The sequence below is a fragment of the Notamacropus eugenii genome, chromosome 1 (genome assembly GCF_028372415.1).
Source record: "Notamacropus eugenii isolate mMacEug1 chromosome 1, mMacEug1.pri_v2, whole genome shotgun sequence".
Taxonomy (NCBI): domain Eukaryota; kingdom Metazoa; phylum Chordata; class Mammalia; order Diprotodontia; family Macropodidae; genus Notamacropus; species Notamacropus eugenii.
The window spans coordinates 577,532,540-577,556,325 of record NC_092872.1 but is presented as its reverse complement, the minus strand read 5'-3'; the positions used below and the strand labels follow the sequence as shown (position 1 = coordinate 577,556,325).

The following is a 23,786-nucleotide window of genomic DNA, read 5'->3' as shown; positions in this document are numbered from 1 at the left end:
AACCAGCCGGAGCCAATGGGAGGCGCAATCAGACGGAAGTTGGAAGGGGGCTGAGCCACCCTGCCCGGAAAGCGGAAGCGGCGTGCTCTGAGCTTGTCCTGGAGAACAGGCGGCGCGGTTGGGTCTGGGCTTCGGAGATCCTGAGATCTGATGGAAGGAGCGAAAGGAGAGGGGCCGGCTGAAGGAGGCGCCATGGAGAACAGCGCGGAGCGTCCTCCCCGGCAGGACCATCTCATTCGGGATGGGGACTTTGTGGTGCTGAAGAGAGAGGACGTGTTCAAAGCCGTGCAGGTTCAGCGCAGAAAGTGAGTAAAGGTGCCCCTGGACGAGGGAGGAGGAGATCCCCCTCGGCACCTCCTTTTCGGGGTCTTCCCCCAGAAGGCCCGGCCTCGTCCTCCTCCTCCCTGGCCACCCGATCCAAGACGAGCTGCACCTTTGTTCATGCCCTTCATACACCGGGCCAGGGAACAGCCATGTGGCCCTTGGCCACCCTCCCACCGCCTCCAGCCCTCAGCAGCCCTGCAGCCTTTGAGGTGCACGCTGTCCGGCCCTAGGACTGCCCAAATGGTGGGCTGGGGAGGGGGAAGGGAGGAGGGATGCCGTTGTCTGCCGCCTCCTCCAGGAGCTCCGCCTCTACCCTGATCCTATACTTGGGGACTTCAGTTTACATGTTGATGTCCTCCTCCTACACTTTGCCCTCCCACTTCATTAGCCTCCTTAACTCCAGCGACCTATACCTTCGCTCCTTCTCAGCGGGGAGTCTCATCATTCTCTCCTGTCCTCTATAAGTGTTCCGCTTGGATGATCGAAAAGTCTGAAATTTCTGAACATAACTTCCTACCCTGCTATGTGTCCCTATCCTTCATCCTCACTTTGACTTCCGTCCCGGCCGTCCCCCACTACCCTCTTCAAGCCATCACCTGCTCTTTTCCGGGCTTGGCACGCTGAGCTTAGTAAATTCTTATTCATTAATTTCCTTCCCTTCCCACTTTTCACTCTAGTTAAGCAAGTCAGTTATTTATTGTTCTCTACTCTCCAGTTACTTTCCCCCTTGACCTACTGCCACTCATACCTAACAACACTTCAGGCCCTAGATTACCCCCACCACCTGTCTCCTTTAGTGCTACAGAACAGCATTGGAGGAAGTCACACAACTTTGTTGACTTGGTCCATCATAAATTTGTTATCACTTATCAAATGGGCCTTCAGATTGCCTAGTGTAAAAATGAGAGCACCTGAGTTCAAATTTCACCTCCAGGTGTGAAGGTGGACAAATCATTTTTTTTTTGTCTTTGGCCTCAAAGTTTTCTCATTTATGAAATGAGGAGATTGGACCAGATGGTTTTTAAGAGCCAGTAAAAAGCTGGAGAGAGGCAAATTTAAGGTTAAGTTAAATTTAGGCTAAATGTAAAAACCATCAAGCCCATGTCAAAAGTGACATGGGCTGCTTGTGAAGATAGGATGTCTGTTGTTGAAGCACTTCAAAGATTGAGTGACTGCATGTGTGTGTTGATTTGTAGGTTAGCTTAAATAGCTTTTCATGTTCTTTTCAATTCTGAGAACCTTCGAATCTTCCTTTTCAGGTATTTCCATCTACTTTGCTGCCTCTTCATCCTCTTCCTTATCCCTTAAGTTGGACGTGCCCCTGGTCAGCTTCTCTCTCTACACTTTCTTCTTAGGCAATTTCATTCATATCTTCAGCTTCAAATGTAACTTATTTGTAGAAGACTCCTAAATCAGTCATATGCAATCTGGGATGTGAAAGGGATCCAAGAAGCCAACATGTCCAGCCTATACCTGACCAAGAATCATTTCTACAACATTGTTGTCAGATTACCATTTAGTCTCTATTTTAAATCCTGCAGTCAGGGAAACACTCTTGTCTTTTTTCTGAACTTCAGACCTGACTTCATGGAGGGGATGGCACCTGAAATTAGTTTAATTCAGCAAGCATTTATTAAGTACCTATCCTGTCCCAGGCACTTTACTAAGCACTTGGGATTCAGAGCTGGGGAAGTGGAATGGGAAGGATGTGGAAACAACAGGTGCACAGCCAAGTAAATGCTAAATATATAAATAATAAATGCAAAGTAACTTAGGGGAAGGGCAACTGAGGATATTCAGAAAGGCCTGTTATGGACAAAGCCATCTGAGCTGAGCCTTGAAGGATTCTAGGGGTTTTAAAGCAGAGGTGAGGAGGAGGAGCATCCCAGTCATGGGAAGAGAGCCATTGTAAAAGGCACAGAGATGAGAGATACATTGTCATTTATGGGAAATACCAAGTAGTTCCATTTTCCTGGAACATAAAGTTCTAGAGGGTGAGTAGCAAGCAGTCAGCCTGGAAGGGCAGGCTAGAATCAGATTGTGAAGGGCTTTAAATGCTAAACAGAGGAGTATATATTTTATCCTAGGGGCAGTAGGGCTCACCAGATCATAGATTTGAGTTGGATAGGATTTCAGCCAGTCAGTAAGTATTAAGTGTCTACTATGTGCCTACACTTTGCTAAGCTCAAGGGACAGAAATACAAAAGAGAATCCCTGCCCTTGAGGACCTCATGTTCTACAGGGGAGAGACAAAAAGTACACACAACCTATGTACAAACATGATATATGAAGGAAATAATCAACAGAGGGAAGGCACTAGAATTAAGAGGGATTAGGAAAGGTTTCCTTTAGAAGATGGAATTTTAGCTTGTACTTGAAGGAAACCAGGAAGTGGAGATGAGGAGGAGGAGCATTCCAGACCTGGGGGGACAGCCAGTGAAAATGCCTGGAGCCAAGGGATAGAGTATCTAGTTTGAGGAGCAACCAGAAAGCCAGTGTCATTGGATCTAAGTGTGTGGGGACAATGCCATAAGACTGGTAAGGTGGAGAGAGTTGCTGGGTTACAAAGGGTTTTGAACACCAAATAGAGGATTTTATATTTGATCCTGGAGGGGATATGGAGTTTATTGAGTAGTGAGGTGATGTGGTCAGACTTGAGCTTTAGGATGAATGGAGGATGGATTGGAATGGACTGAGATGATTTATTTAGTCCAGGAGTTAAGCTGCAAGAGCAGACCATGATAACAAAAAGTTAAACCCTTATCTAGTTCAATTTCTTCATTATGCAAGTGGGAAAACTTGAGACCCAGAGAGATTAAGCAACATCCCCAACACCACACACATACTCAGTAGCAGAAGAAGGAGCCATTGAAGCTTTTTGAGTAGAGGTTAAGCCTCTTTGATCAGAGAAGGAGAGAGGGCTGTATTCCCTTCAGAAAACTGTGAGACTCCTTTAATGACCCCAAGCTTCTCGTGAAAGCACAGGCTATTTTTTATTGATATTAACATTCTACCAGTATTGCTAACATGGCAGTATGACATTGAAAACAACTATCTCAGGAGAATTAGAAAGAACTATCACACAGAAGACAGCGGAGAGATTCATGGTAATTTTCAGCAGACTGCAGCATATAAGTGGCAAAGAACTCTGAAGGACAGGAGTAAAAGACATCTTCAAGGAAGTGTGTGATGGGAACACAAGATCGCCTGGTCATGCAGGTATACAGCTGGATTGCTTCTCTGGTAGCCTTGTGTTGTCATAAGGAAATGAGGAGGCCTTTTGTACATGTTGAATATATGGGAAGACTTAGTCAAGAGTTGTACAGAATAAGCATAGATGGGTTTTGCTCTATATTATTGATAGAAACTTTCAAACTGATGAGATCACAGAGCTATTCGAGTGTTTGAGATAGGAAAGGGGCAGTTTATAGAAGAAGTTAGCATATTCTGTTTGGGACATGTTAGATTTGAGATGCTTGTGGGACATCTAGTTGGAAATTCCAGGAGGTAGTTGGTGATGAGAGAAAATAGAGCTGAGTATATATAGTATATATATAGATCTAGTCATCTGTCTAGAGGTAATAATTGAACCTGTGAAAACTAATGAGATCACAGAAAAAAGAACATCCAAAACAGTTTTGAGGTATACCCATATGTAGGATGTGGGACATGGATAATAATCCTTACAAAGAGAATGAGATTTGCTCAGACAAGAAAGAAATGAATAAGCCTTTGAAGAAGCTTAGTGTAATTCTATTTGCCCAGAATATTATTATTTTTCTTTATATTTGGGATGTGTTGGTTCCCTGCCTTCTCTCCCCAAAGATTCCCTTCACTCTTTGATCTGATCCAGCACATTGTTTTGTATCTTTCTAGTTCACTAGTTTACATATCCACTAGATTGTAAGTTGTATGAGGCAGGAATCTTGTTTACTCTTTTCTCCCCCAAATCTAACTTTATGTTCCATACATAGTGGATCTTTAATAAATCCTTGAATTAAGTGTAATAATATATACTGGATAGTGATATATGGAATATTAAAGTTAATCTTATCCTTCCTGCATTGGTAGGAATTTCTAAACTGAAGAAACCACATATCCTGTGCCAAAATTTTTTTTTTTGCTTTTTACTCCCCTGACATTCTATACATGACTCATCTTCCCAGGTAAATTGTAAGCCTTTTAAGGGCCAGCCTGTCTTCTACAGGGTCTAGTAAGGTTCCTTGTACATATTGGGAACTTAAAGAATTGACCTTTGATGCCAGAAGACTAGGGACTTTTAAGATACTGGTCAAATTACCTGTGGTTTTCTTTGAAATGTAACTGAATCTTATGTCAAGGTGTGGCCAGGAGGTTGTTATTTAATATGTGTTGGCCCACCCTTTGGGTTTCTGATCAATGGAAAGAAGTAAATGAAGAAGTACCTACCTGTCTTTCAAATAAAAGAAGTATTGAAACTTTAAGTGAAGACAACTCATAGAGATAAGACTCTGGGAGAGATTAATAAGATCAGAGATACTTAATATCATTGACTTTTAAAACATTGTCATTTTGTAACTTCCCCTTTTTTTAATTTTAAGTCACTGTTTCTTGTTAGATTTTTCTAAAACCTAAAGTTGGGTGGTGTATTTTATATTAAGGAAATGGGAGAAATGGAAACCTGTGTGTCTCCCTAACAGATAATCTGAGAAGAGAGAAACCCCAGGGGAAGAAAGAGTAGCTGCAGTAGAGGGGAGTTGGGAACCTGGCTTTGAAGATTGAACGCTGGCAGGAGGGCCCATCTATACCTACAGATGTATAATAATCATGGGATTGATTAAGATTTCCTTCCCTCCCCTCTTCTGTCCTCTGGTCGTTTGTCTTCTTTGCTTGACAGACCTGGAAATCCTTCTGCAATGATTGTAGCACATAAGCAAAACCATTCCCTAATAATCTTAAGAGTTGAAACTGAAGAATCATTACATTCCTGGCAAATTCAGGTTAAAAAATAGGGCAAAAGTCTTGAGATATGAGAACACATTTGTTAGTTCTTTGGATCTTTTTGAGTTGGAAAGGACCATTGGAAGCCATGCCTGACAATAAAATAGTATCTTTTACAACATTTCCAAGAAATGTTTGTCTTAGAGGTTCCCAAACTTATTTGGCCTACCACCCTTCTTTCAAAAAAAGAAAAAAATTACACAGTGCCCCCTTGGAAATTAGTTTCTTTAATCTTGCAATGTTTTTTTTTTTATTATTTGCATCATTTCAAAGAAATCTAAAAGACTTTTTTAAATGACATCTTAAATTTAATAATTTATTATAAATGTGTGGGTTTTTTCTTGCATTGAAATTTTGATACATGCACATATTCCTGCCTATTCATGCTGAACTTCCCAACAATGTGCTACAGGCTCACCTGCCGACACTTGCTTGTTAAGACTGTCTGGACTTGATCACTGATCAGTTATAACTTGCATTTTGTGTGTTTATTTGGAAAATAATGTAATTACTACAATTTTAACTCTGTTGCACAACAGATGAAAGGTATGAATGGGTATTCAAAGTTCTCTTCTCTCCTCATGCTTCCACCATCCCCTTATTTTTATTCAATAGCCTCCAATTGCACCCAAGGCTACTACCACCACTGCCACCCCCTCCCAATGTTCCAGCGCCCCCCGTGGGCAATATTGCCCACTTTGGGAACCTGTGGTCTAACCATTATAATAGTAATAATTAGCACAAATATAGCACTTAAAGGTTGGAAAAGCACTTTACAAATATTTATCCACACAACTATCCTGGTTCTATTATTATCCTTATTTTGCAGTTGAGGAAACTAAGGCAGACAGAGGATAAAGGGTCATAGGCAGTTAGTATCTGAGGTGGATTTGAATGCAGATTTTCCTGACTTTTAAGTCTAACACTGTCCACTGTACTACCCTACTGCCTCACTAATTTCTATTCTATTTTTGATGGCTCTCTGGTTGTTGGGAAGTTTTTCTCCATATCAGATCTAAATCTAACTATTTGGGGGGCAGCTAGGTAACTCAGTAGATAGAGCACTGGCCCTGGAGGCAGGAGGACTTGACTTCAAATTCAGCCTCAGACACTTACTAGCTTTGTGACCTGGTGTAAGTTACTTACCCCCAATTGCCTCCAAAACATGCAAACAAAAAAAAAAATAAATCTGTTTTCAAGGTATGCCTATAGTCCTATATCTCCTCACTCAATCAATTAAGTTATTGCTTTTGGTTAGGCTGGGGAAGTAGGCAAAAACATAAAAGTTCCCTTTCCTTAAAGAGTTTAAATATTATGTGTTCTCTTCAAATTAAAAATCAATCTTTCAATAAGCATTAAGTAAATGCTATGTGCCAGGGACTGTGCCAGGGACTGTGCTAGGTGCTGAGGATATAGAGGTAAAAAGTGAAACACTGACGGAGCTTATATTCTATCCCTGCCTGCTTTGTTTTATCTTCATGGCATTATTTGAAGAACTTCCATTTGTCTCTGATTTGCAGTGAAATAAAACATATTGTAGAACTATATATGAAGATTTTTAAATTTCTCCATTAAGTTGTCAGCAAATCATTGTCAGACTCATTTTTCAAATTTGTAAAGTAGCAACTATTTTTGTAAATATATCTGTATTGGATTAGTTACCTGCCTGAAGGGAAGAGGTTAGACTATATAGTTTCATGAAGTCCTTTCTACTTCTGTGATTCCGGAAGAATGTTATTTTAAATGAATAGAAATTGTACTGTTTCTTATCCAGCCAACCCCAACTCTGTTTTTCTACTATTGCATCCTTTTATTTTTACAAAGGCCTTGTGTTTTTAATGTAGTATGATAATATTTGCTTATTTAAACCCTTCGTTATATACTTCATTTTTCAATTTCTTCTTTTCCTGATCCCAAAACTCCAGGTTTTGGGGGTTTTCTCTCTAATATTGATTGCCTTTTGTATTCAGGGATGATTTTGCTGCCTTTTTGCTGGTTCATGGGAACCATTTGAATGAAAAGGATTATAAAATTGTCTAGTCTTTTTTCACATTTCATAGTGATATAATGGAAAGAATACTTGCTCTGGAGTCTGACGACCTAGGCTAATAATAATCCCACCTCTGAAATTTACTACTTGTATGACCTTGGACAAATCCCTTAATCTCCTTAAGCCTCAGTTTCCCCATCTGTAAAGTGAAGGTGTTGGACTACATGGCCTTCTAGGTCTCTTCTAGCTCCAGCTTAATGGTACTATGACTAGCTTATTTGATTAACTGCCTTCTTTTTCATCTCTTGCAGAAAAGTTACCTTTGAAAAACAGTGGTTTTTTTTGGATAATGTCATTGGACATAGTTATGGAACTACATTTGAAGTATCCAGTGGTGGGAACCTTCAACCCAAGAAGATGATGGAAGAGATCACTTCAGGTATGTCTTGTTTTTCAGGGATGGGAAATAGTTACTTAAACTTACAAAGGTCAAAAAGACCTCAGAAATCAGAGGCTTTTGAAGAATCTACTGTCTACATTTACCTTTACTTTACCTCTAAAATTCTATTTTAAGAATTTCCAGGTTAGTTTGGGATTGTGATTTAAGAACATCAGCATAGTGTAGTACCAGTAATGCTGAATTGAGTGGCAGATTTAGGTTCTAATCCTAGCCTTTCCACTAACTAGCTATATAAACCTGGGAAAAGAACTTCACACACACACATACACTACATCCTCCCCCCAGTTACATCTATAAAATGTTTGATCTGATGAACTCATGGAATTGATAGAGGACTGGACCTTGAGCCAAGAAGACCTAAACTGTCTTTTAGGCCCAATTCATCTTTTATTGTTACTTTTCTAATTTGGGCGAAGAAATAAATAACTTTTATCAATATATTTTAAAAACTAGTTTTTTATGTATTATAATTTAATCTCATAAGCATTAAGTTTTAGAGGCTTTGTGGTACAGAGCGCAGAGATGACCTCACCGTGAGGAAGTGCTGAGTTCAAGTCTCATCTTTGACACATGCAGGTTATGTGATCCTAGACAAGTCACTTAATCCCTCAATGATCCAGGCAACTCTCAGAGACTGTAAGTTGCAGAGAAGGTGCTTATCTGCATAGGTGAGGAAATTCTTCACCTGTCCTGATGAAATCATAGGTCAAGTTTTTTTAAAAAGCAACTTTATATGTGAAAAATTTGTCCTATGAATTAAAAGTTTATAATGTTACTTTAGGACAAGAATATAATGAATCAATCTCTTTCCTTTAGAAACTAAAGAAGCTGGTATTGATAATCGAAATATAGTTGATGATGGAAAGTCTCAGAAACTTACTCAAGATGACATAAAAGCTTTGAAGGACAAGGGCATTAAAGGAGAGGTAATATTGAGAGTTTGCCCAGATATACTTAGGGATTTGCTTTATTTTTAGTGAATTAAGGCACACAACTTCAGGTGAAGCATAAACATTGTTATTGTTATTACCTCTTCTCTTAATAAACATGTAAACAAATGCCTTCATTTAAAAGTATCAAGGAAAGCTCTTTTCTCCTGTGGGAAACTTAAATGTTTGTTTCATTATTATTAACCCCCACACTCCTTAGCTTGGAGCTGTTCTTGGTCCTCTTTCTTTCCTCTTTCTTTTTTTCCTCAGTAATCTAATCATCCATAAACTGAATTTTTTTTTTTTTTACATAGATGAAACCCAAATCTACGTACTTTTTTCCTGAATGCCAGTTACTTATTTTCAGCTGCCTGCTGGACATTTCCACTTATTTATCCCATTGTCGTCTCAGATTCAGCATGGCTGAAATAGAATTCATTCTCTTCCATTCCAAGCCCACCCTTCTTCGAAACTTTCCTTTTTTTATTCAGGATATCTCTGTCCTTCCAGTCACCCAAGTTCATAACCTCATGATCATCCTTGACTTTTTCTTCTCCTTCATTCCTCTTCTGTACTCAGCTAAATCTTTCTTGTCTTTTCTACTTCTGCAATATCTCTTGCATCCATTCCCTTTTATCCATTCATCTGGACTCTTTTAGTAGCTTCTAAATTGTTCTCCTTGCTTCTACTTTATTCTTTCCTAAAGCACAGGTCTGACCATGCTGCTCCTTTGCTCAAAAGTTGTCAGTAATTCCATTTCCTTTAGAATAAAATACAAACTTCTCTGCCTGTTGAATACCATCCTTAATATCTATTTCTAACATACCTTTCCAGTCATATTTCCCGTTATTCTTCCTCATGCACACTTATGTTTCAGCCAGACTATTCCCTACAGTCAGTTTTCCAGCTTTCACATCTGTGCATTTGTGTAGACCATAGACCATAGACCATCCACCTTTCTTGAATTGCACTCCCCTTTCATCTCTGCTTCTTAAAAGATCAGTTCAGATGTTGCCTCCTTCATGAAGCCTTCCTTGGTATCCTTATCTTCCTTGCCATTTATTGATGTTCTCTCTCTCTTCTTAAATCATCTTCTATTTACCTGTGTTTGTGTCCATGTTGTAATTTCCCCAGCTTCGTGAGGCTTTTGTGTGGTGTAGTTTTTGTGTCTGCATTTCTGGCATCCAATACAATGTTATTTATGCATTGGTGGTCCTTAATAAATGTTTGTTGAGTCAAATTGAATTAATACTTTGGTTTTTATGAGGTGAGAGGATTCAGAATTAGACCTTTGTAAATGCACTAAAACGCTTTTTCCTTTGTCTAATAATTTTAACTATTTGGTGTACAATATGGAGTAATTCTTAGTTTTCTTACAGGAAATTGTTCAGCAATTAATTGAAAATAGTACAACATTCCGAGATAAGACAGAATTTGCCCAGGATAAATATATAAAGAAGAAGAAGAAAAAGTAAGAATTGTACTAGAAAGTTGCAAGTAGAAATAAGATAGGTTCAAAACATATATTCCCTACAAAAGGAATTTTTTGTATGTTTTTATCTTTAGATATGAAGCAGTCATTACTGTTGTGAAGCCATCTACCCGTATTCTTTCAATTATGTATTATGCAAGAGAACCTGGAAAAATTAAGTAAGCCATATTTCTTTTAAAAGTAGAAGACCTGGGGAATGGGAAGTAGTAGTTTATTATAATGAAGTCATGAAATTTTGAGTAAACTTGGGAACTTGCTCATGTTACACAATGTACCCTACCACTTCATGAGTTTTAAGTTCTTTCATCACTTCAAAAGTAATTATTGGCCCATTAACTAGATGTTATATGATTGCGCAGAACAAAGTATTTTTTGAAACGTGAGTAACATTATTGGAATCATTCTTTTCTCTTTAGCTATATGCGATATGATACACTGGCCCAGATGCTGACTTTGGGAAATATCCACGCTGGCAATAAAATGATTGTAATGGAAACTTGTGCAGGCTTGGTGCTGGGTGCTGTAATGGAGCGGATGGGGGGTAAGAAAGTTCCAGATTTCAAGCAGTTCACACTTGAATTTAAGACTAAACATGTTGAATTGTTTTGGCATCAGGTCTGAGCATCATATGCTGCCTTAATTTCAACATATTGTTGGAAATGTTTGTGGATTCCTACTTGGAATCAGAAAGTTAGCTACTCTGTCCTCTTCTTCCCTGAGGCAGGGTGACTTAAGATAATACCAAATTCAGTTCTAGCCTATTTGAAGCTCTCTTTGAAAACAGACTCCTAAAAACTCCTTGGGAGAAACTATGGGGTGATCACCCTTTCTTTGCCAAGGCTAAGTAGGCTTATCATGCTTTCAGGTTGAGATCATTCAGTAAAATATCTTTGTTTCAAATGAGTGGTGGGGAAACTTGGAAAATATATTTTCCCAGGTGTTTTTTTTTTTATACGGGAACTCTCAGTGGATTACTGTATCTTCGTGTATTAAAGATGTGTTTTCTTTCAGGTTTTGGATCAATCATTCAGATGTACCCTGGAGGTGGTCCTGTTCGAGCAGCAACAACCTGTTTTGGATTTCCAAAATCTTTCTTTAATAGTCTTTATGAATTCCCCCTTGGCAAAGTGAACAATCTTCTAAATGGAACCTTTTCTTCCAAAGCTTTGCCTTTGGAGTCCAAAGACAATATTTCAGTAGAAGAAAACAATGGCACTCTTCTTGATGACCTACAGACTTCTCCAAAGGAGATGGAAGAAAATGTTGTTGAAGTTATAGAAAACAACCATCCTCAGCAAGAAACAATGGAAGTTATTTCTCAAGAGCCAGAATACAAGGAGCACAAAGAAAGAGGAAATAAAAAAGACTATGTAAGGGTCCCCCACCTTCTCATGATGTTCCTCCTCTATTCTCCTATTCCTTCACTGAAACTGTAAATGTCACAATTATTGGAGAAAACATTTTTTGATCTTTAAGAGAATTCTGTGATGTAATGGGGGAAAAAACTGCACATATTGGATTTGGAATCAAGGGACCTAGATTTGAGTCCTTCTTTCTGCTTTCTCCCTATGGGACCTTGGGCAGCTCACTTCATTGCACTGGCCCTCAGTTTCCTTATGCATAGAGAATTAGTTTGGTCTAGTAGAAGGAGCAATGGGCTTGAAATCAAGAGAGACCTGGGTTCACATCTGACACTTAGTAACCATGTGGCAATGGGCAAGTCACCTCTTTAAGTTTGTTTCCTCATCTGAAGATAATAACCTACATCACAGGGTTGTTGGATCAAATGAAGTAATGTATATGCAAAGCACTTTTCAGACTGTAAAGATCTATACAAATGTCAGAGTTTCTAATTAAGATGAAGGGGTCTGAATTGATGTTTTCTAGCTCTAGATGTATGCTCCATGAATTCTGAGTAGTTTAGCATAGTGCCTGGCACATAGTAGGCACTTAATAAATGTTTGTTGACATAACTGTATAGATTATTAGGATATCTCCTATGCTATACTTTAGTATTTTTATAACTGCTTCCAAAATTACATCTTCATACTGTTTTGGTCTGCCTGAATTGGTAGAGAAAGTTAAAAATATGCTGGAGCAGATTGGTGATCCAGTAAAGTATCTGGGTCAGGACAGTTGAACAAGTTTTTAAAAAAATTTTTTATTTTTCAAGATTCAAGAATTCCAAAGAAAACAAGAACAACAGAAGAAAAGACAGATAGAAGCTGCTACTCTGTTGAACGAAAGAAATGCAGATGGGTGAGTGTGGATAATATCACTCATTGAGTACACAATGCTTATTTACGTTAGTCACTAAACTATTCAAGTTCCAGAAAAACAGATGGCTTCTTATATATTTTTGTTTCTTAAAAAATGTCATTCTAGTCATCCTACCACTTACTCATCACCGCTATTGTTAGTTATTGCTTTGAATTTGTTATTTTGGCTGCAAGAAAATTTAAACTGCTCTCGATTAATTATTTAGCAGTTTGGTTCTACTTTGTCTACTTTTTTTTCCCTTTGACTGTTCCACTTGGGTCCTAGTGGTTGAGTATAAAGAGTGATGGTGTGGAAAGAGCACCTTGGTTCAAATCCTTGGGCAAGTCACTTAAGGTCATTAGGCCTCAGTAATCCTCATCAATGAAATGAAGAGTGTGGTTTAGATGCCCTTTGAGGTTCCTTTCAGCTCTAGGTCTATGGTCCTGTGATCCAATGGGAATAAGTATTAATATCCTTATGAACCTGGAGGAAATTAGGCTGAACTTAAAAGAAATCAGTCTAGGTACAAGTATAGATTTTAAAAGGAATTAGAAGGCTCTTGCCATATTACAGTAGAGTCTGGGCTAGGGACTGGATTTGTGATTTCAGTGCTATAAGAAGCTGCTCAAATGGAACTTTCACTGCCAAAACAGATTGTAACTTTCTCTGCAATTTATAGGATTCAAAATAAGTCCCTTGTCCAGGGATACACAGCTCTTCTGAAGCAGAGTCAGCATTTGATTCCAAGGCTAGCATTACCCACTACAGCATACTGTCTCTCACCATATTAACATAGTAGATAAATCAAGCGTATTCTCATTGGGTATGTCAATGCTCTAACCTTGGGTGTTGGAGAAAAGTCTGGCAAAAATTTCAGATTCCTAGATATTTGGGGGAAAAGGTAGGTTTGGTCATCTGCAAGATCATTTTAAGTAGTGATGAATTAGTTTCCAGATGATTTTGAGAAAACTTTAAAGCTGGCTTTCATCTTTAAATAGTGCTTAGAGTTGCCAAATATCAACAGTGGTTACCAAGCCTTAATATTGAGAAAGTAACAGCTCTTAAGGGCAGGTAGGTGGCTTAGTGGATAGAGCAGTAGGCTTGGAATCAGGAGGACTCATTTTCCTGGGTTCAGATCCAGCCTCAAACACTTACTAGCTGTGTGACCCAGGGCAGGTCAACTTAACCCTATTTGCCTCAGTTTTCTCATCTATAAAATGATCTGGAGAAGAAAATGGCAAAGCACTGCAGTATCTTTACCCCAAATGGGGTCACAGAGAGTTGGCTGTAAAACCATAAAAAGCAGTCCTGGAATACTCTCTATTGTGTAAGTTTCCAGAAAGCTACTTAAATAATTTATTTTGTGTGTCTATATAATTGAATGTATCTAATAATTTTAAAGTCTTGTCAAAATAGCATATTTTGCTTGAAGACGGATAATTTTTCTGATTTTTTTTTTCTCTTTTTCAGTTTAATTATAGCCAGTCGATACCACCCAACTCCACTGGCTCTTTCTTTGCTGGAATTTGTTGCTCCTTCAAGGCCTTTTGTTGTCTACTGTCATTATAAAGAGGTAATGCTGTACTGGCTTGACATGAACTTTTCTGTATGGCTGAGTGAATGATAGAATGCTGAAGATTTAGGATGATGAAAAAGCCTGCTAAATTCTGTTCTTGAATTTCTGTCCAGAAAATGTTATTTAAATTGTATCTTTTCTTGTATCCTTCAGCCCCTGGTAGAGTGCTATACGAAATTAAGAGAAAGAGGAGGAGTTATTAATCTCAGGCTCTCAGAAACCTGGCTCAGAAATTACCAGGTATGTATTTAAATAAGTTGCACTGTGAAGTAAGAAAACGTATGTCCTAAGTGCATAAATCTCTTCACTTCTGTCTCCACAATGTCTCTTGCATATGACTTCTTTACTCACTTGGCTACCTCCCTAATGCAGGCTGTTATCACCTCTCCTGGATTATCACCCCAGCCTCCTCCTCATTCTCCCTGCCTCAAGCCTCTCCTCACCCCAGGCCATTCTATGCCTTACTGCCAAAGGGATTTTTTAAGTGCAGGTCAAACTCTGTCATGTCCTTACCTAAGCAAGCTCCCTCTTGCCCTTAGGATCAATGATAAGCCCAAAAATAAGGTTCTCCTTCCTGCATTCTACAGTCCAGCCAAACTACCTTTTTGCTGTTCCTCACATATTTCACTCCATCTCCCACCTTCCCATTTTTGTCCTGGCTCTTCCGGTTCTTGGTGCATACTCCTTCCTCACCTTCACCTCTAAGAATCCCTTGCTTCCTTCAAAACCCTGTCCAAGTACCACCTTCTACATGAAGACTGTTCTCATCATACTAGCTATTAGTGCTCTCTTGCCCCATAATTACCCTGTATTTATATATACATAATTTTTGTATAAAACTTGCTTATATTCGTGTTTCTCTGCATAAAACATATTCCTTGAGAGCAGGAACTGATTCATTTTTGTCTTTGTGTCCCCACAACCTATTAGAGTTCAGACACACATCAAGTGTTTAGTAAGTGATTGTTGATTGTTCAAGTATTGTTGAATGTGCAGTAATTCTAATTTCTGAGTTAAATTCTGCATTGTGTAGGAAATTGACAGTTACTAATTAAGGGACATTTAAAAATATGAAAAATTTATTTTTATGAAAATTTCTGGGAACTTTACATCTGTAAACCCAAACTTGCTTGAACTTTTAAAAAAATTACAATCAACTGTTTTTGTTTCTATTATCAGATGCAACCTATACTCAGAAGTTAGCCAGAATGAGACTTCTGTCTCTTGTTTTTATTACAGGAAACCCTGCGCATAGTAGACTCTAAATTCTGTCTCACAGCATTTCTTACATCAATCATTTTCATTCCAGTTATGTGACCACCATCCAACTTCAGACTTTTATCACCTTTGTAGTTCATACCAGCATCTCACCAGCTTACTGACATCATGAGTTGGAGGCTCAGATCACCTTTCTTGCTACCCATACCTAGAGTTAGACTCAGGAGAGCAGTTACTTAATAGTCCCATAGCATCAAGTTCCAATAACCAGTTTTCAAATATGATTATAATTTTCACTTTGGCTAAGGAACATCTTTTGAGGCAAGTCTTAAGTGGCTTATGTGCCTTTCTATACATGTTCTAGTTCCTGATTAAATAGCAATAATAAAATCAAATTTACCATTAAAACCTTAACTTTTCCATCAATGCCAAATTTTACCTGAGGCTACCTTCCTCTAGGAAATTTAGACTGAACTTCTTTTCCCCAAACTAAAGATGTCATTGATTTATTCTCAGTAATTAATGCAGTCAATTGTTTTGATACTAATTGCTTTTACCTCACTTTGTAACATGTCCAATTTTTCTCCCCATCACATCCATTTCCCCGTGTCCTAATACCTTGTATTCTGATTACTCCTTCCCTCAGTGTACCCTCCCTTCTATCACACCCCACCCTTCCCTTATCCCCATCCTCTCTCTTTTCTTGTAGGGCAAGATAAATTTCTATACCCCATTCCCTGTAGCTCTTATTTCCCGATTATATGCATTAAAAATTCTCAACATTCGTTTCTAATACTTTGAATTCCAACTTCTCTTCCTCCCTCCCCAGCCCCACTGAGAAGGGAAGCAATTCAGTACATACCAAATATGTGTTCTTTTGCAAAAGACTTCCATAATAATCATGTTGTGTAGTACTAATTATATTGCCCTCTATCCTATTCTGTTCCCCCTTATTTTTTCCCCCTACAATTGACTTTGTCCTTTCTCGAAAATGTTTATTTCTAGTGACTCCCTTCTCCCATTTGCCCTCCCTTCTAACAGTCCCCTCACCCTACTTGTCACCTCTTCTTCTTTTCTGTGGTGTGATACAAATTTTCATATCAAATTTAGTGACCATGTTATTCTCTCCTTCAGCTACATGTGGAGAGAGTAGCTTTATTTTCCCCCCCTCTCCCCTTCTGCCTTATCTCCTCTATTGAATAAGATTTTTTCTTATCTCTTTTATGAGTTATAGCCTGCCCCATTCCATTTCTCCCATTCTCTTCCTGGAATTTTCCTCCTTCACCCCATAATTTTTTATTTTATTTTTTTGTGTGGATATCATCTCTTCTGATATAACACACCCTGTACTCTCTGTCTATCTATATGGTGTGTGTGTGTGTGTGTGTGTGTGTGTGTATATGTGTGTGTGTGTGTGTGTGTGTGTGTGTGTGAGTGTATGTGTGTATGTACAATCTCTCCAACTACCCAAATACTGAGAAAAGATTCAAGAGTTAAAAAATGTTTTCTTTTCATGTAGTAATGTAAACAGTTCAGCTTTAGAGAGTCTTTTATGGTTTTTCTTTCCTGCTTACCTTCCTGCTTCTTTTGGTTCTTGTCTTGGGAAGTCAAATTTTTCTATACAGATCTGGTCTTTTCCTCAACAAGAATGATTGGAAGTAGTATATATCATTGAATGACCATTTTTTCCCTTGAAGTATTGTACTCAGATTTGCTGGGTAGGTGATTCTTGGTTTCAATCCCAGGGTTTCAATCCCTTCTGAAATATCTCATTCCAAGCCGTTTGATCCCTTAATGTTGAAGCTGCCAGATCCTGTGTTATCCTGATTGTATTTCTACAGTACTCAAATTGTTTCTTTCTAGCTGCTTGCAGTATTTTCTCCTTGATCTGGGAACTCTGAAATTTGACCACAATATTCCTAGGAGTTTCTCTGTTCGGTTCTTTTTCAGGAGGTGATCGGTGAATTCTTTCAATATTTATTTTGCCCTCTGATTCTAGAAATTCAGGGCAGTTTTCCTTGATAATTTCATGGAAGATAATGTCTGGGCTCTTTTTTTGATCATAGCTTTCAGGTAGTCCTATAATTTTTAAATTATTTCTCCTCGATCTATTTTCCAGGTCAGTTGTTTTTTCAATGAGATGTTTCACATTATCTTCTATTTTTTTCAAATTTTTGGTTTTGTTTACTAACTGCTTGGTTTAACTCTCTGAACTCAAATCTCTCTTTCAACGAATTATTTTATTCAGTGACCTTTTGAACCTTCTCCTCCATTTGGCTAATTCTTCTTTTAAAACCTCCTTCTCCTCATTGGCTTTTTGGACCTCTTTTTCCAATTGAATTAGCCTATTTTTAAAGCTGTTATTTTCCTCAGCATTTTTTTGGTTCTCCTTTAGTAAGCTGCTAACTTGTTTTTTAAGGTCTTCTATTGCCTGAGCCCAGTTTAAGTTCCCTTTGGAGGCAGGGGCCTTGACTTCCTCTGACAGTATGCCTTGTTCTTCCTCATCTGAAAGGATGGGGGGAGACACTTGTTCCCCAAGAAAGTAACCTTCTATGGTCTTATTTTTTTTCCCATTTTTGGGCATTTTCCCAGCCAGTTACTTGACTTCTGAGTTTCCTCTCCACACCCATCTCGCCTCCAGTTCCGCCAAGTCAGCATTTGGGGGCTGAGATTCAAATGAGCTGCTCCCAAGCCTCAGGGGCTTTCAGCAGGGGCAGGGCCACTGTTCAGTGTGAGATTAAAATCAGCTGCTCAGGTAGGGGCAGGGCCACTTCACAGGTCTCAGTTCCCTCAGAGGCTTTCTGATGAGACCTTCAACATTGGATGCGGCCTACTGCCTGCTTTGGGAGCCCTGTCTGCTGCTGCCTCTGCTGCTGCCACCTGAGGAGGCCTGAGTTATAGGGACACCCTGCTCCCCTCTCAGCCATTGGAAAAGACCCTGTCACTGACCTTTGGTGCCTGTGGGTTGAGGGATCTGCGCTGCTGCTGGAGATTCTGTCCCTGAAGCCTGCTTGGATCTGCTCCTTTCGGTGCCGTGTGGCCAAGGCAGGGCTGGGCTGTGCTCTGGGTCTGGTGCATGACAGACCTTTCCCGTCGGGTCTTTCAGGTCTCTCTGGGACAGAAATCTCCATTCTGTTATTCTGTGGCTTCTGCTGCTCGAGAATTTGTTGAGAGTTCTTCTTTACAGGTATTTTATGGGCTGTGGGGTAAGAGCTAAGCATCTGTGCATCTTTCTACTCTGCCATCTTGGCTCCCCCCCCCCCATTTTTCAATATCCAGCCTTGATTGTAATTAATAGGTTCTCTGTGGGGTTTAAATCAGACAAGTTCCTATTCTATAGAAGCATGTATATCTCTACCTCTTTGATAATTTTCTTAACTTTTTGTGGTATATAAATAATATAAAAAGATGGAGCAGTATTTTATCTGCAATTAGGAATTTCTATAATTCTGGAGCAGTATTACTTTTCATCATGTCAGTACACTGTTAGAGTTCATTCTTCCCTCAAAGAAGATGAATTTCTAGGCTCACTAGAATAAAAAAAATTCCCTATGCCACTCTTTGGGTTGGATGTCTAATGGTTAGAATTAGATTGTATAGAGTTACCTAACCGCTTTTGAGAGTGTTTTGGTTTAGCTTTAAATAAATAAGTAGCCAAAGTAAAGGGGACCTTTTCTCAATCTTTAATACTTTAGTCTTTTTATTGTTTTGTCCATAACAATAATTCTTCATAACAAATATTAGCAGAGCAAGAGAAAGTGCGTGTATGTCTTCCCACTGTTTTTCCAATCTTGAGAAGCCTTTACAACATTGTAGAGGGGTCAAGTCCTTATGAAAATATTTGCTTGTTTTCTGAGAAGTAATCAGCTGTTGTGTAGCAATAGTTTGTCAGTTTTTGATGTTTTTTCATTTTTTGACCCTCTTTTCCTTTCATCTTTGGTGTGATTGATTTTATTTCATTGTAGGTTTGAATAATCTTTGAAACTTTTACTCACCATGTCAAATAATTGTGACATCTCTTACCATCATTGATGTATACTCTTTTAAGAGCAACAACTTCTGTACATTTCCTTGTTGTATTCTACATTCTTACACATAATATATTTGAAAACAACAAAAAAGAGCATGTAGTATGCACTCATCTAACAGAGAACTAAGTAAAAGTGGGAAAACCAGCTCAATCTGGTTTCATCTGGTCAGAGTCAGATGTTTTTAGCTTAATGTCCATAGAAGTATGAAAGCTTGACCATTGCTGTCACAAAATGAAACCATATTAAGATGATCTCATATTCAAGTAGTTCATGTATCACCTGTAGTGCTGTCTACTTTCAGATTTTCTTGTATTTACTTATTTGGGCAGATGCTTTTTCCCCAGTAAAAATGTAAGCTTCTCATGGAGAAAACACTATTTCATTTTGTCTTTGTATCCCCAGCACCTTGAGTAGTTCATAGTAGGTGCTTAATGAGAGCGTGAAAAGCTTGGAGAGTTGAACTCAAACAATGTTAATAACTATTCATTACATAGCACTTTAAAGTTTACAGAGCACCTTTAGTTCTGAGTTTGCTTTATAGTAAAACATTTGGAGGGCAACTAGGTGGCGCAGTGGATAAAGTGCTGGGCCTGAAGTCAGGAAGACTCATCTTCTTGAGTTCAAATTTGGCCTCAGACGCTTACTAGCAATGTGACCCTGGGCAAGTCACTTCACCCTGTTTGCCTCAGTTCCTCATTTATAAAATGAGCTAGAGAAGGAAATGGCAAATCACTCCATTATCTTTGCCAAGAAAGTGCCAAATGGGATCACAGAGTCCCAGACACTGCTGAAACAACCGAACAACAAAGTACATTTGGAGACCTTTAAAGCATCTAATTCTCTTTAGAGTCATCAAATTTTAGAGCCAGAGGGAACCTTCAAGATTTAAGACAGAGGTTCTTAACTATTTTTGTGTGTCATGGACCCCTTTGGCAGTCTGGTAAAGCATATGGACCCCTTCGTAGAATAATGTTTTTAGAAAATGTGTAGGATTACAGAGGAAGCCAATTAGATTGAAATATAGTTATCAGTATTAAAAAAACAAATTCACATTCTCTTGAAAACTATCCATATACTCTATACTCCATAATAAGAATCCCTGATGTAGTCAAATCCCCTTCATTACAAATAATCCTCCCATCATTTTAAAAAAGTTTTATTGATACTTTTTATATTATAGTCACATTCCAGCATACCCCACCCTCCACCATTACCACCATTCCCTTATAATAAAAAAGCAGTTGAGCAAAGCCATTGGACATAGTGACTATTTGCTAGTTTATTCAGTGTTATTACCCACTTGTAGAACATCAGCTCTGTCCTGAAAAGAATGAAGTATTTTTCATCCTGGTTCTACTAGAACCAAGGTTTCTCAAACTTCCCCTAGATGACTTAAAGGTTGTGGAGCTGAAATAGGCCTCGAAAATCCAGGAGTAGTTATAGAACATTGTAAAAAGTGTTTTCCCCTTTAATACAAAAAAGTAATCTTCATGTTTAAATAACTCAGGACTGCAATTTTATTAATAATTTTCAAAAGAAATATAAACTTAATTTTCTGTCTTGTATCCCTTTTTGTCTGTATCTTTGGTATCCCTCGAGTAACCTAGACTCTAGAAATCAGGAGGCCTTGATTATAATTTCATTGCTGATGCTAGTAAGCATTGTGATCTTAAATTATTTAACCCTTCCTGGTCATAGTTTCTATCTACTTGCCTCACAGGCCAATTTTGAGGAAAAGTGCAAATCTTTATCTACTACATAATTATGAATTTTTATTTCTTCATCTGTAGAAGAAACTGGAACTGATTGGATTAGATCAGCAAGATTTTTAAATAACATTCCAAGGGCATTATGAAAATTAATTTAAAACAATGTTTTAAACATTACATTTGAATCTTAAATTTGCCTTGTGCATTGTGTCACTTTAGAAAATCTGACATTTCTCTTTTGGTTAGGTTCTGCCAGATCGAAGTCATCCCAAACTGATGATGAGTGGAGGTGGAGGTTATCTTCTCTCAGGCATCACTGTTGCTAATGATAAACAAAAATCAGAGTCCTGCATGGTAGAGTTACAAAAGACTGAAGAGCCAACAGCTAAAAAGCGAAAAGTTCAGGAGTCTGACTCAGCCCTTGAAGATCTACCTTGATTTTATTTCCAAGGATTCTTTGAATTAGCAAATCACATACTTAACATGCCATTACCAATTGCTCCTTGGTACTGTAAGAGCATGTTTACACAGCCATTCTTGGAAACCTGGATGCATTAATGTATTTTAAAGAAGCTTTTCCCAGTTAACACCTGGCTATTGGAAAGGAAAAGAAACCCTTCAAGCCACTTTATGGACAGAGGTGTTGGATCCATTGAGGCATGAAGGTGCCAGGAAAACCAAAGCCTTTTGGCATGAAATGGAATTAAGCTTGACTTAACCAAGTTCACTTCTGTGTCTTAAAATTGTGTGTCAATGAGTGTCTTAAAAATTCAGATAAAGTAAGAAAAATAATCCAACACATTTTGTATATAAGAGTCAACTTGGTTTTAACCAATTGAAAACTCTTTAGTCATATGCACACAAATGTGTATTTGAAAGAATTTATGGAAGAAAAGTTTAAGCAGTATGGGAGGTTTTGTATAATTTGCATACCAAATATTTCTTATCTCTCTCCAGTGGTATTATGTGCATTTTAAAATTGTATTTGTTTTTATTGCTTTTAATATTTGACAACTTGAAGTTGTAAATTTTTGTTTTATTGCTGGTCTATCATGGTATATGGAAGGGTCATGGTGGGGTTATTTAGCTTTTGTTAATTTTCAAAAGACTTTGATTCTTCATTTCCAATAAAACTACTCTAACTTTTCTCTCAGTATTAAAATTGAGAGGGATTTTTTTGTATATATTTTTTTTATGAGGGATTTCTTACATATAAAGGGACAAATGGGCCATCAGCCCTTGAGGTGTGACAATAGAATAAAAGAGACTTTCACATGATTTATAAAACTAGTCTCATCTAGTTTCTCACCTCAATCCAATCCATTTTAAAAAGTCTTCTGTTCCATTGACTAAAAATAAATTAATTGACTATAAATCAATCCAATCCATTTTAAAGAGTCTTCTGTTCCATTGACTATAAATTAATGTAGTCAATGATCATGATGCCAGTTTGCTGAGCCTTAGCATAATTAGGTAGTTAGGTTTTTTAAATTTTTAATAAATTGGCCTTGATTTCATTATTCATTTGTAACTGAAGAACGGTTTTTAGATTATGCCCAAGAAAGATGATTTGTTTTCAGAGTTTTTGAATATGTTTGTTGATATAGTGTGGTTATTAATATTTATTTAAATATTAATAATTTATTATTAGTGTTATCTTACTGTGAACTTCTTATTGGAAAACAGGGGATATTCTTGGTCAGCCTTATTTAAACTGCTAGATCTGTACTTTGTATTCTGATAATGGCAAATGATAATTATCAAGAAATATACATCTTGTTATTTTTTATCTTTGGTAGCCATGCATTTCATACTGAGACTTAGCTCAGTGATACAGTAAATCTGTGTTTTTCTAATGCCACTATCTAAGTACATTGTGAAATATGAGCTGGAATGAACAAAGAAGACATTTGCCTGGTTAGAGATTCCAGTCCTACAAGTATTTATTAATTGTCTACTCTGTGCAAGGTCCTGTGTGAAGTAATAAAGGTACAAAGACAAAACAAAATACAATTCCTGACCTCAAAGAACTTAATTCTACTGGAATGTATTGCTATTGTTAACTTGCAGACATGGTTCATAAATCTAATGGGTGAGATTATAGCAACTTGGGTAATACACAATGGTTATCTTTTTAAAATTATTTATTTGCTTATTTTGTAATCATTTATTATCTCTCCCTCCCACTGCTCTCCCTACTTCCCCAATTGAACAATTTAAAAAGCATGAAAAATAAAACATTCATAACAAATGTGTATAGTCCAGCAAAATAATTCCATATGTATCATGGGCAAAAGTTTTATGTCTCTTTTTTTCATTTTAAGTCTGTCACTCTTCTGGCAAGAGGTGGGTGTCATGTTGCATGCTTAGTGCTCTAGACCAATGGTTTATCATCGAATTGGTCACAGTTCTAAAGTCTTTCAAAAATTTTTTTTTCCTCTCTATGATATTGTCCTTATATAAATTTCCTGGTTCTGCTCACTTCACTTTGCTTCAGTTCATAAAGGTCTTCCCAGTTTCCTTTGAAACTCTTCATTTCAGCATCCGTTATGGTACAGTATTTTGCATTTATATACCATAATTTATCTAGCCATTCCCTAATAGGAGGGTACCCCCTTGGTTTCTAGTTTGGGGCTACTACAGAAAGAGCTGCTAGAAGTATCCTCTTTAATCCTTTGGGGTAGGGGCATAGTAATGGTATAGCTAGGTTCAAGTATACACAGTTTCCAAACTCTTGGCTTAGTTCCAAATTGCTTTCCAGAATGGCTGGACCAAGTTACTGCTCTATGAACAATGAGCTCTTCTGTCTTTTTTCCAA

The 23,786-nt window shown here is 37.9% G+C and overlaps 1 protein-coding gene across 1 annotated transcript; it reads left to right on the top strand.

Moving 5' to 3' along the window:
- The first annotated feature begins 63 nt into the window (after positions 1 to 63).
- TRMT6 (tRNA methyltransferase 6 non-catalytic subunit) lies at positions 64 to 23,219 on the top strand. Its single transcript, XM_072634420.1, has 11 exons — positions 64 to 305; positions 7,606 to 7,733; positions 8,571 to 8,680; positions 10,063 to 10,154; positions 10,250 to 10,333; positions 10,592 to 10,716; positions 11,187 to 11,545; positions 12,349 to 12,434; positions 13,905 to 14,007; positions 14,164 to 14,250; positions 21,215 to 23,219. Exons 1-11 carry the CDS (start codon positions 151 to 153, stop codon positions 21,404 to 21,406), a joined length of 1,521 nt encoding a protein of 506 aa, XP_072490521.1. The 5' UTR covers positions 64 to 150; the 3' UTR covers positions 21,407 to 23,219.
- The last annotated feature ends 567 nt before the right edge of the window (positions 23,220 to 23,786 follow it).

Excerpts from the sequence above, each read along its gene's own strand:
- TRMT6 (XM_072634420.1), top strand. The coding sequence starts at position 151 with ATGGAAGGAGCGAAAGGAGAGGGGCCGGCTGAAGGAGGCGCCATGGAG. Across the intron at positions 8,681-10,062 it reads ACAAGGGCATTAAAGGAGAG|GAAATTGTTCAGCAATTAAT; the intron begins GTAATATTGAGA and ends GTTTTCTTACAG. Across the intron at positions 14,251-21,214 it reads CCTGGCTCAGAAATTACCAG|GTTCTGCCAGATCGAAGTCA; the intron begins GTATGTATTTAA and ends TCTTTTGGTTAG.